Source organism: Saccopteryx leptura, chromosome 2, assembly GCF_036850995.1.
Source record: "Saccopteryx leptura isolate mSacLep1 chromosome 2, mSacLep1_pri_phased_curated, whole genome shotgun sequence".
Lineage (NCBI taxonomy): Eukaryota > Metazoa > Chordata > Mammalia > Chiroptera > Emballonuridae > Saccopteryx > Saccopteryx leptura.
This window is the reverse complement of record NC_089504.1, coordinates 239,307,900-239,323,690: the sequence shown is the minus strand read 5'-3', so window position 1 is coordinate 239,323,690 and position 15,791 is coordinate 239,307,900. Positions and strand designations below refer to the sequence as shown.

The 15,791-nt window shown below is 44.6% G+C and overlaps 1 protein-coding gene across 1 annotated transcript in view; it reads left to right on the top strand.

Annotated features, from left to right (window-relative positions):
• The window catches only part of SUDS3 (SDS3 homolog, SIN3A corepressor complex component), a 39,435-nt gene that overhangs the window by 8,560 nt on the left and 15,084 nt on the right, over nt 1-15,791 (top strand). Inside the window, exons 5-9 of the mRNA XM_066370801.1 lie at nt 2,257-2,276; nt 3,786-3,942; nt 14,278-14,373; nt 15,150-15,211; nt 15,371-15,392. Coding sequence (XP_066226898.1) covers nt 2,257-2,276; nt 3,786-3,942; nt 14,278-14,373; nt 15,150-15,211; nt 15,371-15,392 — 357 coding nt within the window. The remainder of the gene's footprint in view (nt 1-2,256; nt 2,277-3,785; nt 3,943-14,277; nt 14,374-15,149; nt 15,212-15,370; nt 15,393-15,791) is intronic.

Here is a 15,791-nt window from a genome sequence, read left to right as displayed (position 1 = left end):
TTTCCGGCTTTCTGCTGTTGGAGCCCTCCCTCGCTCCCTCAGTGAGGAGAGGCCCAGTGGACACCAGAGATAAAACAAGAGCTGAAGGATGTGAGGGGTGCTGGGACACTGGCGGTATAGCCATTAGCCTTTGCCCTCCTGCCCTTAAGGTTACCCCCCACACACCCTGTTCCACTCTGAGTTCCTGAGACATCTCTTTGGGACATCTTTAAAATCCTTAATCCTTTTCCTGGAGTTCCGTTTTAGCAGGGAAAGGAGGTGGTGCCATGGAGGATGAGGCCCCACGTCTAGGTCTTCTATCACTTGGTCTAATGCCTTTAAGCAGGTATTTGCTCATAGAGCCTCAGTTTCCCCATTATAGAGGGGAATCTACCTCACGGAATTGGTTCACGATGTAAGTAAGGACAGAAAATTGATGTGATCCATTTTCTTAAGCTAGAGCTGCAGGGTGAATACTCAGTTTTTTTTCTTTTTTTTTTTTTTTTTTTTCCTTTTTTTTCATTTTTCTGAAGCTGGAAACAGGGAGAGATAGTCAGACAGACTCCCATATGCGCCCGACCGGGATCCACCCGGCACGCCCACCAGGGGCGACGCTCTGCCCACCAGGGGGCGGTGCTCTGCCCATCCTGGGCGTCGCCATGTTGCGACCAGAGCCACTCTAGCGCCTGAGGCAGAGGCCACAGAGCCATGCCCAGCGCCCGGGCCATCTTTGCTCCAATGGAGCCTTGGCAGCGGGAGGGGAAGAGAGAGACAGAGAGGAAAGCGCGGCGGAGGGGTGGAGAAGCAAATGGGCGCTTCTCCTGTGTGCCCTGGCCGGGAATCGAACCCGGGTCCTCCACACGCTAGGCCGACGCTTGTTTTTCTTAATTCTGCTCTCAATCCTGTCCTCTTGTGATCTTTCATAAACATTCCCACTCCATAGAAATGCAGAAGAGCTCCTAAATTAGCCATGTCTTGAGCTGTAAAAAGCACATTCCATGCAGAGATAATCCACCTGCTTTAGTTGTGGATAATCCACCTGCTAAAACCACCACCACCAGCTCTAAGTACTGTCAATTTGACTTGTTGGTGCAGGTGTGATTTCTCAGAATGGCACAGACTTCAGATGTCTGGCCTGTTCGTGAGTGCTCCAAGTCTGAAGGCAGTCATGGAGTGATTATGTTGTATTGCGTGCACCTGTGCCTGTGTGTCCAGAGATTCCCAGTGATCAGGGCTTTTGGGAGGGTTAGAAAATAATGAGTGGCTTGTCCCTTTGCTCCATTAATTTTCTCATTCAACAACTTATTTGACATCTAGATTCTTAATGTGTAGTCCCTGAAATTCTCAAAATCACATGACATATGTGAATGTGCATACATGATTTTTTTTTTTTAATGGGAGCTATCAAATTTGCAGAGGAGGTCATGGTGAAATGTGAACAGCATCCCCTGCAGTTGTTTTGCCAATAATACTTGTGGACCTTACACTATAGCTCCACTTTCACCCAGGAAAGATTAGAAGCCAGGCACCTATTTTGCTCCAAGTCCTGAGTTTGTAGAGGGTCTTTAGTCTCATGGTGTGGGCAGCTGCTGGATTAACAGTGGCTAATCACCTGGCACCTGGGGTGCTGATAAGCTATCAGATTCTGTGGAGTAGATACTGCAGGTGTCTGAGAGGGGCTAGTGAGTGACGGGGTCCTCAGGAAAGGCCTGGTGGTAGAGGCTGCGTTAGATCTGAAACTTGGGAATGAATTAGACCAGAGGACGTTGGTGGAGGCATGGCCATGAGCAGAGGCTTGGCGACCTGAGAGGAAAGCCCAGGAGGGCTCAGAACCTCTGTCCCCTGAATTCTTGGGGACTGTCCATACCACACAGAGCCCTTCTTCACACAGTGCTTTAAAAATACCAATGTTGACTGCTTCTGGAGTAGGTGTATTGCTTTTTCCTGACCTATCCTGCCTTGTAGGACTATGTACTGAGTGAAAGAAGGGATAACTCTTTTATTTTTATTTTGTCAAGTTAGTTTGGTTCCTGCTGCTTGTGTTTGCCCTTGGGCAGAACTGCCAGAGCTGATGCTGTTCAGGGCCAGCTTTTAAGTAGACACGAGTGCTTCCTGCATCCTTCCCCTTCATGTATATCAGCACTTTACTGATGAAAACATTTGCTCTGGGTAATCGTGCTTTCAGAAAGCAATTACTGCTTCTAAATGAATCCTAACATACTGTCTAGAAAGGTGACACAGCCTAGCGAATCTAATTGCACATTTCATCTCTTTCAGAACTCTTCCTCCAGCTGGAAGTAAGTACCATGGATCTTCTGGGTTTGCAGGCTCTTAGACTGGAATCTTGCTTGTCCTATTGGTAGACTTTCCTTCTATCACCAAATAGATAGTTGGGAAGCCTCCAGCTGGAAGCCTTTGTCATCGTTCTGTTTGATGAAAGGACATTTGGTCTCAATTTCAGAAATTCCATCTATTCATTTGTTTGCTGGGCAGCCTCTGCTTTGTCACAGGGGACTAGGGGACACTCACCCCTCATGGCTCTCTTGTTGGCTTTGATCTTACATTAAAGCCATTTAGAAGTATGTCTGAATTGTAATGGTCTAATAATTTGTTATATTGATCCTCAAAGGAGCCCAGTTTCTTAATTGGCTCAGTAGTTCAGTTTTACATCTGAGACTCTGGCTCAGCAGGAAAGATGGATTAAAACTTTCCTTTCATTCAGCAGACTGTGTGGGGCACAGTGCTTTGGTACAGAGATGAGGGCCAGAATCTTGAATGATGTGCTGCTTCTGGGGTGGCTTGTGTGTGTTGGTGGGTTTTGGGGGGTTGTGAATTTATCAGAACCACGTGTGAGTATGAGGTTTATTAGAGCCACATTATTGCAAACCACTTTAGTACTCAAGTAGTGCAACACACATAGTCACAGCCCATCACCCACTGTAGCTCCTGATGAGATTTAGAAAGTGGGTGTTTGTGCAATGTTCTCTTTTTTTTTGGTGACAGAGACAGAGAGAGGGACAGATAAGGACAGACAGACAGGAAGGGAGAGAGATGAGAAGCATCAATTCTTTGTTGCGGCACCTTAGTTCATTGATTGCTTTCTCATATGTGCCTTGATGGGGGGGGGGAGCTACAGCAGACTTAGTGACCCCTTGCTCAAGCCAGCAACCTTGGTCTCAAGCTGGTGAGCCTTGCTCAAACCAGATGAGCCCTCGCTCAAGCTGGCAACCTCGGGGTCTAGAACCTGGGTCCTCCAAGTCCCAGTCCAACGCTTTATCCACTGTACCACCACCTGGTCAAGCTGTGCAGTGTTTATTTAGTGTAATTTCAGTGTTTAGTATTTTGGAGTTCAGATACCTAGTAAATAATCTACTCTACTTGCTCTTTATCTTACTGTAAGTATCAAAAAATACAGTAACTCATGCTATCTTGACTAAGTTAATTTTGAATATAGATATTTCTTCTGGAATGTATTTTCCTTTGAAAGTGTGTCTTTAAAGGGTTTATTTACTATCTTTAGGAATTAGTGTTCCATTTTAACACACCAGAAAATACAAGATGCGGGAAATACTTGACTAGCAAGAGACATAGACATAAAACAATTAGGAGTTGTGTGGTTTGTGTTTATGCGTTCACTGGAGCACTGGCTCCCAGGACCCCGTCACTGCAGATGTCTGTGAGGACAGCTGTTTATCATGCATCTGGGAAAGGTGTTTTTTTTGCTCTTGGGTGCAGGGCCAGACTTCACGTTGGAGAGCTGGCTGCCAGGGCCATGTACCCCTATCCTGTGTTTCTTTTTTGCTCAGACTGAACAAGTGGAAAGAAATTACATTAAGGAAAAGAAGGCAGCAGTGAAAGAATTTGAAGACAAGAAGGTTGAGCTGAAAGAGAACCTGATTGCTGAGCTAGAGGAAAAGAAGAAAATGATTGAGAATGAAAAGCTAACGATGGAGCTGACAGGAGGTATAAGAACACCAGCAGGGCTGGGAGCCCCGTGGCGGGGCCTGCGGTGCGGGGGGAGTACAGTTAACTCCTATCATACGCCTCAGTTCCTCATCAAGGCAGAGCAAGCTAAGAGTGGGCTTTAACATGACAGGTCAGATTTCTCATTTTGTCTTAATGTTGGCTGTGTGAATTTAGTCAAGCCTCTTAACCTCTCTGAACCTATTACCCCCTCTATAAAATGGGACTGATCATACCCTATCTCACACGATTGTGCTTAGAAACATGAGTGCCTAGTACAGTGCCCTAAACATAACAGGTGTTCAATGAATTGGTAGATCTTCAATAGTAACCGTGCCTGACCAGGTGGTGGCACAGTGGATAGAATGTTGGACCCAGGTTCAAAACCCCGAGGCAGATGGCTTGAGTGCAGGGTCGCTGGGATCATAAACATGGCCCCATGGTCACTGGCTTGAAACCCAAGGTCACTGGCTTGAACAAGGGGTTACTCGCTCTGCTGTAGCCCCCCAGGTCAAGGCACATATGAGAAAGCAGTCAATGAACAACTAAGTAGCCACAATGAAGAATTGATGCTTCTTATCTCTCTCCCTTCCTGTCTGTCTGTCCCTATATGTCCCTCTCTTTGTCTCTCTTGTCTCTGTCACAAAAATATTTTTTAAAAAAAATAATAACCGTGACATCTGGCTTATGCTTTAATTCTTGGGTCAGCTGCCATATTTGTGTTTTGGTTATGGTCATGGATTACTTACTTGAGTCCCTCTGCTGCTTTTTTTCAGTCTGCCTTACATAAAAGACCTTGTCTTCCTTTTCACCTAGATGTGAGAACAAAGGCTCTTGATTGTAATATCTGTGCTACTACATCCCTTCTGCCCGGCCTTACTGTGCACATTTCAGGAAGAGGTGATATGATATGAAGGGTAGCTAAACTGAGCTCCTTTCCTATAAAAGTAGTAAAGTTATATTGACTCAGAGGCAGTTGCTCCCTGGCCTTCTAGGATTTAGTATTCTGTATATAGAAGTCTCAGGAAGAAGCAATGGGGCTGACTCTTCTGTTGTTCTGTGTAGACTGATGAATCCTAGAAGGATACAGGGCAGGAATTGGCACAAATTAGCTATTTTGGAACTTGGCAAAATTTCTATCAGCAAATACCAGAAGGAAAGTCAATGGTGAGTTGGTCACTTGGATATGTAAGTGGCATGCCTCTGCACACCCAAATTTAACTTTTATAATCATATTCTGTAGGTACTGGGACTTTGGCATGGCTGATTTAGTAGGGGTCTGTAGCAAATACATTGTTTTTATGTAAGCCCTGGGGTTGACTTTGAAACCAAAGTAACAGTTAAGAGCTGTGTTGTTTCCCCATCTGTATTTCTGGTGCTGTGAAGTAATGATGCAGATGGGCCTCCCAATTTATGGAAACATCTAGCGCCAATCCCTGAGATACACCGATGAGAATGTGGTTGTGTCTAAAGAGGGAGTCTCACTCTTGGAAAATCTCTGCTCTTTTCTCATTGAGAGACTTGGCAAAAGGCGTGAATTCCTTGAAGGCCTCTGAAAGCAGCTCTGGAACGTTTTTTAGGTGAAAATAGATGCTAAGATAGAGTCTTCAGACTACACCATCTTGTTATTGGTTCATTGCTTTCTGACTTAGACCAGGAGCACCGTGGACCCTGGTTCAGTACCAGCTAGCCTGCCTATTTACTGACCCCGCGCCATTTTCTCTGACGCGGGCTGTGGCTGGCATTGACGCCTCATTGCTCTTTGCTAGAGCCACCAGATGTTTGGGAGCCTTCATTAGGCCAGTGGGAAATATTGGCCGATTATAGCTGCTTCCTTTCCATCTGCAGGAAAGCGTATCGCCACCGTACCTGTGATTTGGCATCCTAATTATTGACAAGCGATAGACACTGTTTGTTCAGACAGTTTACAGCCAGAATCTTAACGGGGACAGGAGGCATTCTCAGTGACTTGAGGCTGACTGAGCCGGCCAGGGTAGAAAAGACAAATAAACTGGGGAAGTCATTTATAATGCAGTAAAATAGATGGCAGAAGTGCTCAAAGCCAGCATGGGCATTAAAGGTACCGATGTCCTTCCTTAAACCATTTGTACTCCTTTCATGGAGAGCACTGCCAAGGTAATGATGGAGAGTCGGAAGAAAAGGCACTGGAGCTAGAAGGATAATTAGCATTTCCACAGATGGTGCTGCTATGGTGTTGGATTAAAGTCCTGATTTCATTCCTCTCATTGAGTGACTTATCTCACCTTTGTGGATTGATGCCCAACTTCAGTGTTGTCCAGCTCTGTGTGGAGCAACATGGAGATCTCTTGAAAAACAAAGTGAGATAAGACTGATGAGAAGCTTAATCTGGGTGGATCTGGTGACCTGATTTGTCCGAATAGGACTTGAAGCGTTGACAGACCTCTATGGGAATTAGGGAGGATCTTCTCACTGCCAAACCCCTTGTGGAGAACTTATGATGACATCTGGGCAGTGCGTGTGGAAAGGTATATTGTCAGTAAAGTACCTAAGATAAGTTCAAGGTCAGTGCTTCTCCAACTAGATAAAATGCAGATTGTGGTTTGGGGCTCTGGAACGGGGCCCGAGAACCTGCATTTCTAAGCAGCTCCCAGGGGCTGCTGCTGGTTGGACCACATTAAGTAGTGAGATTATGGGTAGAATTACTTTAGTGTGACTTTTCTCTGCAGTTGAGGCCAAAGTTATAAGTAATCTGAGTAATTAATAAGAATTTAATGTGCTTGAAAATATGGGGAGCTCTATCATTTTTAAAAATTTTTAATTTTTTTTTATTTTGAGAGAAAGACAGGACGAGGGTGGGGGAGAGAGATGAGAAGCATCAACTTGTTGTATCACTTTAGTTGTTCGTTGATTGCTTCTCATATGTGCCTTGATCAGGGGGCTCAAGCTGAACCAGTGACCCTTGCTCAAGCTGGCGACCTCAGGGTTTCAAACCAGGGTCCTTAGTGTCCCAGGCTGACACTGCTTCCACTGAGCCACCACCAGTCTTCCTACTTCAGGGTATCTGCCTTTTCTCCTTCCTACAGCTAACTGCCATTTCATTTTCTTTTGTAAGTTCTTGTCCCACCAGGGGCATCCTCCAACCTTCTGGCCCCTGTTGAAGCTACTCATGACATCAGTAAAAAGCCTGTTATTTGCCTTCAGAAGATACTGGGTTCATAGCTGGAGCCCTGAGTAAATTATAAATCAAAATAAGAGCTCTGTTTCCCAAGTACTAACATTAAGCCAGGTATAAAAATAGTGGAGCTGCCTCTATAGTCGGACAGACGTGGATGAACCCTGGCCCTGTCATGAACTTTTGCGGTGGATTTTCTTACTTGATAAGGTGGTAGAACCTGCCATGGAGAGTTGGGGGAAGGATTACATGAGATAATGCCTGTAAGGTGCTTTGAAGAGCAGCTGGTGCATAGTGGAAGCACTTAGAGATTGGGGAGTTATAACCTGATTCAGTTCCTGCAGCTCCCGGTCGCTTGACTTGGCAAAGCAGGCTTAAGAGAAAGAGCTGTTTGCCTGACCAGGTGGTGGCGCAATGGATAGAGCATTGGACTGGGATACGGAAGACCCAGGTTCGGGACCCCGAGTCGCCAGCTTAAGCATGGGCTCATCTGGTTTGAGCAAAAGCTCACCAGCTTGGACCCAAGGTCACTGGCTCGAACAAGGGGTTACTCTGTCTGCTGAAGGCCTGCAGTCAACACACATATGAGAAAGCAATCAATGAACAACTAAGGTGTCACAACGAAAAACTAATGATTGATGCCTCTCATCTCTCTCCGTTCCTGTCTGTCTCTCTCTCTGTATCTGTAAAAAAAAAAAAAAAAAAAAAAAAAGAGAGAGAGAGAGAGAGAGAGCTGTTTGCTCAAAGTGCCACCAATGAGATGGCGGTTAAGTCAGAATTTGTCTGACTCCAAGCCTGGTTTCTTAACTCTACCATATTATGTGGACTCCCTGCCTACATCATGGATTCACATGCTACTAAGTGACACATAATGAGGCTAAAAGCTAAGGTCTGTGTCCTCAGGGAGCTTGTGTTGTGATAGTTACAAGAATGACAGTCCACATCTTCCCCAATATATGGCAGTGTCAAGGGGCGAGGGAGGAGGGGGAGGAGGGAGCCAGGGCTCCCAGATGAAGGTAAAAATTTGACAGGCTTCTTTTTACCGATTCTAACACCTTTAAGATGTCTGTGGTTGCATTGGTGTAGGAGTGGTAAGTTTCACCCAGTCTCTAATTGATGCCAGTGAGTGGGGAACCTTGGAGGTCAAGTTCAGAGGAAGTCCCACACAAGTATTTGGGGAGCGAGAATGGAAGAGGTGACCTGGATTTTGGGTGGAGTGGGCTTGTTCCGGATGTTCTTTACTGATGCTGCATTGTGGAATCCAGGATGTTTGATGTGGTGGAGGGTTCAGAGGAGGGCTCGATTGATTCACTCTTTAAATGTCATCCCTGAATCTTGGGCAGCTTTGACCTAATGAAGATCAGTTCCTTTGTTCCGACCCTGGTGTGGCCTCCAAAGACCTGGCCTTGATTGTGGAGGCCCCACCCCACCCCACCCCACCCCACACCACACCTTTTAAGGCACCTGTTTGTGATCCTCACTGCAGCGTTGATTTACGATGTTGGTGAGCCTGCCAGCCATTGGAGAGGGGAATGGTGTGCTGGGGATTGCTCTGGGCCTCTATTCTAATCCCATGTCACACTGACCCTCATATAGGGTAATTTTCAATCTCCTACAGCAGGGGTAGTCAGTCTTTTTATACCTACCACCTACTTTTGTATCTCTGTTAGTAAAGTTTTCTAACCACCCACCGGTTCCACAGTAATGGTGATTTATAAAGTAGGGAAGTAACTTTACTTTATAAAATTTATAAAGCAGAGTTATAGCAAGTTAAAGCATATAATTATAATTACTTACCAAGTACTTTATGTCGGATTTTCACTAAGTTTGGCAGAATAAATCTTTATAAAACAACTTACTATAGTTAAATCTATCTTTTTATTTATACTTTGGTTGCTCCACTACTGCCCACCATGAAAGCTGGAACGCCCACTAGTGGGCAGTAGGGACCAGGTTGACTACCACTGGTCTACAGTGTCTATTCTGTGATAGCTTTTTTCTACTTCCATATTTTTTCTTAGGGGTGTTCCTTTGGGGTACTACAACTAATTTTTTTCAACAGCTAGCTAGACAGGTATGAGTTTAATAGTTGAAGTATGTTGAAATGAAGCCTTACTGTAGGGGACATTGTAGGCAGGTGAGTTGCTAGAGTGAATGAGCAGGCCTGGGGAAGTGCAGAACAAAAGGCCAGCCAGTGAATGGTGATTGTATGTTAACTGTGGGTAATTCATGTTATCAGGAATGTCTCTCCATAGGAACACGGCTGTAATGACCATGTAGTGCAGATCAACCTGTGCTCCCTTCTCTTAGCTAGCAGACCTGCTGCTGCAGGGGGAATGCCTGAGGAATGCCTCTCTGGGTAAGGTTTGGCCATCAGCTCTTCTTCCTGGTGAGGAAAGCATTACCATAATTACCCATATATAAGACGTACCTTTTTCTAAAAAATTTTGGGTCTAAAAACTGAGTGTGTCTTATACAGTGGTTGTAGATTTTTTTGCTTACAGTTTCTGCTTTTTCACGCTTGTTTTTGCACTCATTGTTGAAGACTGATTTGTCATCAGACACAGATGAGGACAAGCTAATGGATGGGAATTTTGACAGTGATGAGGAGTTGTATTAATTTTATGATGACTAAAACTTGAGTTCAATAACTTTATGTAATACTTTTTTTTTTTTTTTCAAATTTTGGGCCCTAGTATTAAGGTGCATCTTATACATGGGGAAATACGGTAGGTTTTGCACGATTAAAGGAGATGATTTGGAGAGGAGCTGTGTACCTAGTTTTGTTGCTTGTTCATTGTTTTGTGCCATTGGTTTGTTTGACGTTCAGTTAGGTTCTGCAAATGGCATCCCCACTGAAGCAAGCCTGTGAGGAGTCACCTGGATCTGGAAGGCTTTCTGAGTTGAGCCAGTTTAGAGGTGCTTTGTGCTTGGTGCACCATGTCTGAGAGGAAGACTAATTTCCTTCTCAGGTGCCTTCTTCAGGGTTGGTGCTTTCCAAGGTCTGAGTGTCAGCTCTGCAGGATTGATTTTTATCAGAGAACCCAGACTGAGCCCCTATGGGACTCTTACTAGTTCTACAGGAGACTGCATTGCTTCCGGTGAGTAATAAGCACTTGCCACAGACTCAGACCCAGGTGGTCAGGATGTCCTATCCCTCTGAAAAATCTACTTTAGAAGTCAACTAGACAAATCTGGGATTGGAGCAGAGTGCGTTAAGTAGATCATGTTATCATAGCTTTGAGGCTGTGATACTTCTATGTTCATCTAACCCTGGATCACATCGTCCACCTGGACCATTGGCCAGGGCCACTCCCTGCTCTGTCATCTCTTGGGTGGTGGTAGGGACATACTAATAAGTTTTAGAGACTTCTTCCGAGCACCTTCCTTCTGCTGAAGTAGTCTTTCAGATTGATTTGATTAGGTTATTGTTGTGAATAGGCTAATAAAATAATTGATTTTCACTATTTCATAAGAATAATTCAATTATGTCTTCAGATTTGTGAGTAATTCAATTATTTTTTTTTATTTTATTGGCCACAATTTGGGTTATTACTAGATCTTCAGCTATGCTTTTACTTTGCTTACTGTCATCATGTATTGCCTACTCCCCCCCCCCCCCCACCTGGCAGCCAAAGGGTAGGGCGCACTTGGCCTCTGTCTTTGGTAGACAGAACATGCCATTATGTTCACAAGCTGGATGCTTTTTCTCTGGTGCTCTTTAGGGTTGGGTGAGTTCCCTTGAGACCATTTTCCAAATTGAGTGTGAATGTTGCAGAGCCTCACAGTTGACATCAGTTACCTTCAAGTCTTTAACTTTTTTTTATTATTTATTTTTTACATTTTATTTATTAATTTTTTAGAGAGAGGAGACAGAGAGAGAAAGAGACAGAGAGAGGAAAGAGATAGAACAGAGGGAGGAGCAGGAAGCATCAACTCCCATATGTGCCTTGACCAGGCAAGCCTGGGGTGACCTCAGTGTTCCAGGTCGATGCTTTTACCCACTGCGCCACCACAGGTCAGGCCCAAGTCTTTAACTTTTATTTCAGCTGTTTGTGCCTTGACTTTTTTTTTTTTTTTTTGCCTTGACTTTTTAAAAAGATCTTTGTATAGTTTTCTCCCGGCTGGAAATACAGTAAGGAAGACAGCATTGCTTGAACTCTCATTGTGGCAGGCATTGTTCTGAGGGTTTTGCACTTTGCACGTGTCATCTCACTTAATCCTCACAACCCCTGAGGGCAGTTTCATTGATATTTCCATTTCATACACGAGAAAACGTGAGACAGAGTATTTATGTAGCCTACCTGAGGTCACATACTGCAGCTGGGATTCAGAGCCACCAGCCAGTAAGTCACACTGGAAAAGAGTGGCATATTGGCATAGGGGAAGAGATTTCTTTTAGGGTAGAAGCCTCCACCCCCACTTTTCTCCAAAGGTGTGTGTGTGTTTGTCATTCTACCCCCACTTCAAAGTATGCTTTTATGAATATTCATTAGGTTTGTGGTTCTTAAAACTTTCCCCCATTTCTTCTTGGGTGAAAAAATCAGTATTGCCTATTTCTGTTTTTAAGAGCAGCATGCAGAAACGTCACTTGACTTTGTGCACTTTTATTATATACATGTATATCCCACAGTTTACCGTAGTGGAAGGGCTACATTTGAATTCTGCAAGGATGTTGATAGTGTGCATAATCTCGAGTTAACCCTCAGGCTGGGGTGGGGGTAGATTCCATGCTGGGGTGCAACTCAAGCATCTGCTGTGAGAAACGTTGCATACTTTGGGGTGCTTGGCAGTGGAGGTTTGTACAAATGCTCTGGTTACTGTCAGGAGTCCCCAAACTTTTTACACAGGGGGCCAGTTCACTGTCCCTCAGACCGTTGGAGGGCTGCCACATACAGTGCTTCTCTCACTGACCACCAATGAAAGAGGTGCCCCTTCTGGAAGTGCGGGCAGGGGGGGGGAGGGTGGATAAATGGCCTCAAGGGGCTGCAGTTTGGGGACACCTGATAAGTGGTCACAGAAAGGGATTGTGAAGCTGGCTCTCAAGGGATGTTCTCTCAAGGGATGTTGTTTAGGAGTTTACTGGGCAGAAGAAAGGAGGTTAGGCAGAGAGGACAGTATGTGCAGAGTCTTAAAGGCATAAAAGCTATGGTGCCTTTGAATAGCAAAATAGCTAAAAGTTCACACGTAGGGTGCGTGAAAATAAAAAAGTGAGGAAGACCGGCCTGACCAGGCGGTGGCGCAGTGGATGGAGCGTCGGATTGGGATGCAGAGGACCCAGGTTCAGGACCCCGAGGTTGCCAGCTTGAGCGCAGGCTCATCTGGCTTGAGCAAAGCTCGCCAGCTTGGACCCAAGGTTGCTGGCTTGAGCAAGGGGTTACTCAGTCTGCTGTAGCCCCACAGTCAAGGCACATATGAGAAAGCAATCAATGAACAACTAAAGTGCTGCGGCGAAAAACTGATGATTGATGCTTCTCATCTCTCTGTGTTTCTGTCTGTCTGTTCCTATCTATCCCTCTCTTTGACTCTCGCTCTGTCTCTGTAAAAAATAAAATAAATAAATAAAGTATTCTAAAAACTACTTTGCTAAAAAAAAAAAAAAAAAGTGAGGAAGACCAGAAATGAGGCTTGGCCTTTATTCTGTTTAGAGAGGCGAGCCATTGAAATATCTGAGTGAGGCAAAATGATCTGATTTGTGTCTTAGGGAGATCACTTTGAGGAGGTGAGGATATGATAAGGGGTTGGAGCTGAGAGGTAGTTAAAAGGCAGAACTGCCATTGTCTTATGGATTTGATGCCTGAGGCAGGAAGACAAGTTGCAGATGACACATTTTGTTCTGGCTTGGAAGTATGGATAGATGTGATGCCCCTGCACTGCAGGAGAGGAGGCAGCCTTGGATGTGGGTGAAACAAGAAGTGAATCGGTTTGGAGCCTGGAGAGTGTGTGGCATCGTAGACTATAGGTAGCCATTCAGAAAGGTGGGTGGAGCTGGAGCAGATAGATGATCTGAGATTCACTGGGATGCAGGCTGAGACTGACAGGATCCCAGAGATCACCAGTTTTTGAGGGGCAGGCCAGCAAAAAGAACCCCAAGGAGGCAAATCAGGAGAGAAGGAGGGATTTGTGTGGCAGTGGCTGGGGGAGGAGAAAGTTTAAGGTGACAGGAGTCAGCAGCCAGTGTCAAACTGTGGAGAGAAGTCAAGGAGAAAGAAAAGATCTTTATTATTAGCCTTCGTTGTATCATTCTTTTTTTTTTTTTTGTATTTTTCTGAAGCTGGAAATGGGGAGAGACAGTCAGACAGACTCCGCATGCGCCCGACCGGGATCCACCCGGCACGCCCACCAGGGGCAACGCTCTGCCCACCAGGGGGCGATGCTCTGCCCCTCCGGGGCATCGCTCTGCCGCAACCAGAGCCACTCTAGCGCCTAGGGCAGAGGCCAAGGAGCCATCCCCAGCGCCCGGGCCATCTTTGCTCCAATGGAGCCTCGGCTGCGGGAGGGGAAGAGAGAGACAGAGAGGAAGGAGGGGGGAGTGGAGAAGCAAATGGGCGCTTCTCCTATGTGCCCTGGCCGGGAATCGAACCCGGGTCCCCCGCACGCCAGGCTCACTGCTGAGCTACCCGGCCAGGGCCTCATTGTATCATTCTTGACAGTCAAGTAGCTACAAAAGGTTATTAAATAAAGTAAGAAAGAGTTCCTTTTTGTAAATAAAGATCTCATATAAAATTATTGGCACTGAGGCTACTGGCCTTTAAAAGAGCCTTTTATACCAGTGGGCTTCAGTCCACCTGCCCTCCGTGGAAACAGCATGAATTAGTCGACTGAGATGACCCAAAGGTTCCTTCCAATCCCAAGTGCTTATGACTCTGTGGTCTCTTTAAATTTGAGAAAAGAGGAGGAACATTCCTGGTTTTTCGGGTACTGGAGAGATGCCTCAAACAGTTAAAATGGTAGACTGCAGCCTGGGTTGCACTTCTGAGTGGATGTGCACTTCAGTCTGTTGGTCTGAATCTTTTGAGCATGGGTCCCTCTTTTGAGCATCTGGCTTGGACCATATGCAGACCAGATGTCTCCCGTAAAAGGATTCTGATTGGGTGGTTGTGTGGCAAGCATTCTTACATTATAGAGGTTCTCATTACAGTGGGGGTTGGATAGATTGACCCATTCCATTCCTGCCACAGATTCTATGGAAGTGAAACCCATCATGACCAGAAAGTTGCGGAGACGACCAAATGATCCTGTCCCCATTCCAGACAAGAGGAGAAAACCTGCTCCTGATATCCATTTGCATCAAGCTTGATCACTTTTTTTTCCCTTAAGACCATTGAATCCATTGCCTATCTATTTCACAGAATACACATGGCTGTTGTCCTAAAGAAAATAGTCATCCTTGATTGGAAAGCAGGGGTTGGCCATTTTGTTACTGGAGTCCTCATGTACTACTGCTTTTAGCGGGAAGGATTTATAAAGAGCAGTTATTTGTAAAGGTGCTTTATGTTGGAAGTTCAGCCTGGCCCCACTTGGAGATTCAGGGCAACTGAAAATTTCGTGTGCCTTAATTTTTTTTTACCTGTCAAATGAGGAAAGTGCTATCTGCCTTTTCCACCTCAGTTGTGTATATATCCCTGGATTACAAACTGTTAAAGCAAATGAGATTTCAGTCAGACATAAAGAAGCTCCTTTACTCATAAAACTGAGAATAGGAAGAGGATGTATAGGAAAGTATTATTTCTGTTCTCTTGAGAACTAATAGTCATTTGCACAAAATGGATCTGTAGAACAAAAGCACTTCATAAATTCAGATGAATCTCTTTACCGTGGCCTGTGCTCACTGTTCTTATACATAGTTACCTGTTGAAGCTCATTCCACCTTCGCATCATTGACATTTGTAAGATGAGGGGGTGTCAAAAACTTCAGAGAGACAAACTATTACTATAAAACTACCACGTAACATAATCACTTTGAAAATTCTAAAATACTAGCACCATTGTGTTGAATTCTGTATTGCTTGGAAATAGTGCTTTTCAGACAGGTTTCTTTAACTCTCAACACCCCAGCTGAACTATTTGTTAACAGATGAACAGATCATGGAGGATCTGAGAACGTTAAATAAGGTATGGTTTGATTTTTTGATTTATTTGAAAGCTTAGGCTTGATGTGGTTTCTGCTCTTCTTTGTTCATGTGGTACTTGTTAAATCATTTTAATACCTTTGACATCGTAAGTTGCATCTGAAATGATTTTCTCTAAGATTTTTTGTTGTTCTTTCTACAGCTTAAGTCACCCAAGAGACCAGGTAAGTGCACGATATTATTGACATTTATGTGCAATCTTTTTATTGTGTTTTTGGAGAAGCATGCGAATACCTGATGGAATTTTCAAAAATAAAGTGCTCATCATTTGCCTAAGAGTAGTCATAGTCATCATGAATGCTGAAAGGAACCTTATGTGTACCCAACCTTGATTTTTTTTAACCTGGCTATGTTAAGTTTATTTTTGTCTTTTCCTTAGGATTTATTGTAAAAGAGACATTTGATTGATTGGCTGGGACAAGTTTCCTTTCTGTGTGGCATTAGCCATGAGATTTAAATCCATACCCATTTCTGAAAATGAAACCGGAAGGATTTTTCAGTATTCCTCTCTTCCTGAAGTTAAGTGCTAGGCACTGCTGTCACCGTGGCTTTTCATAGCCTGC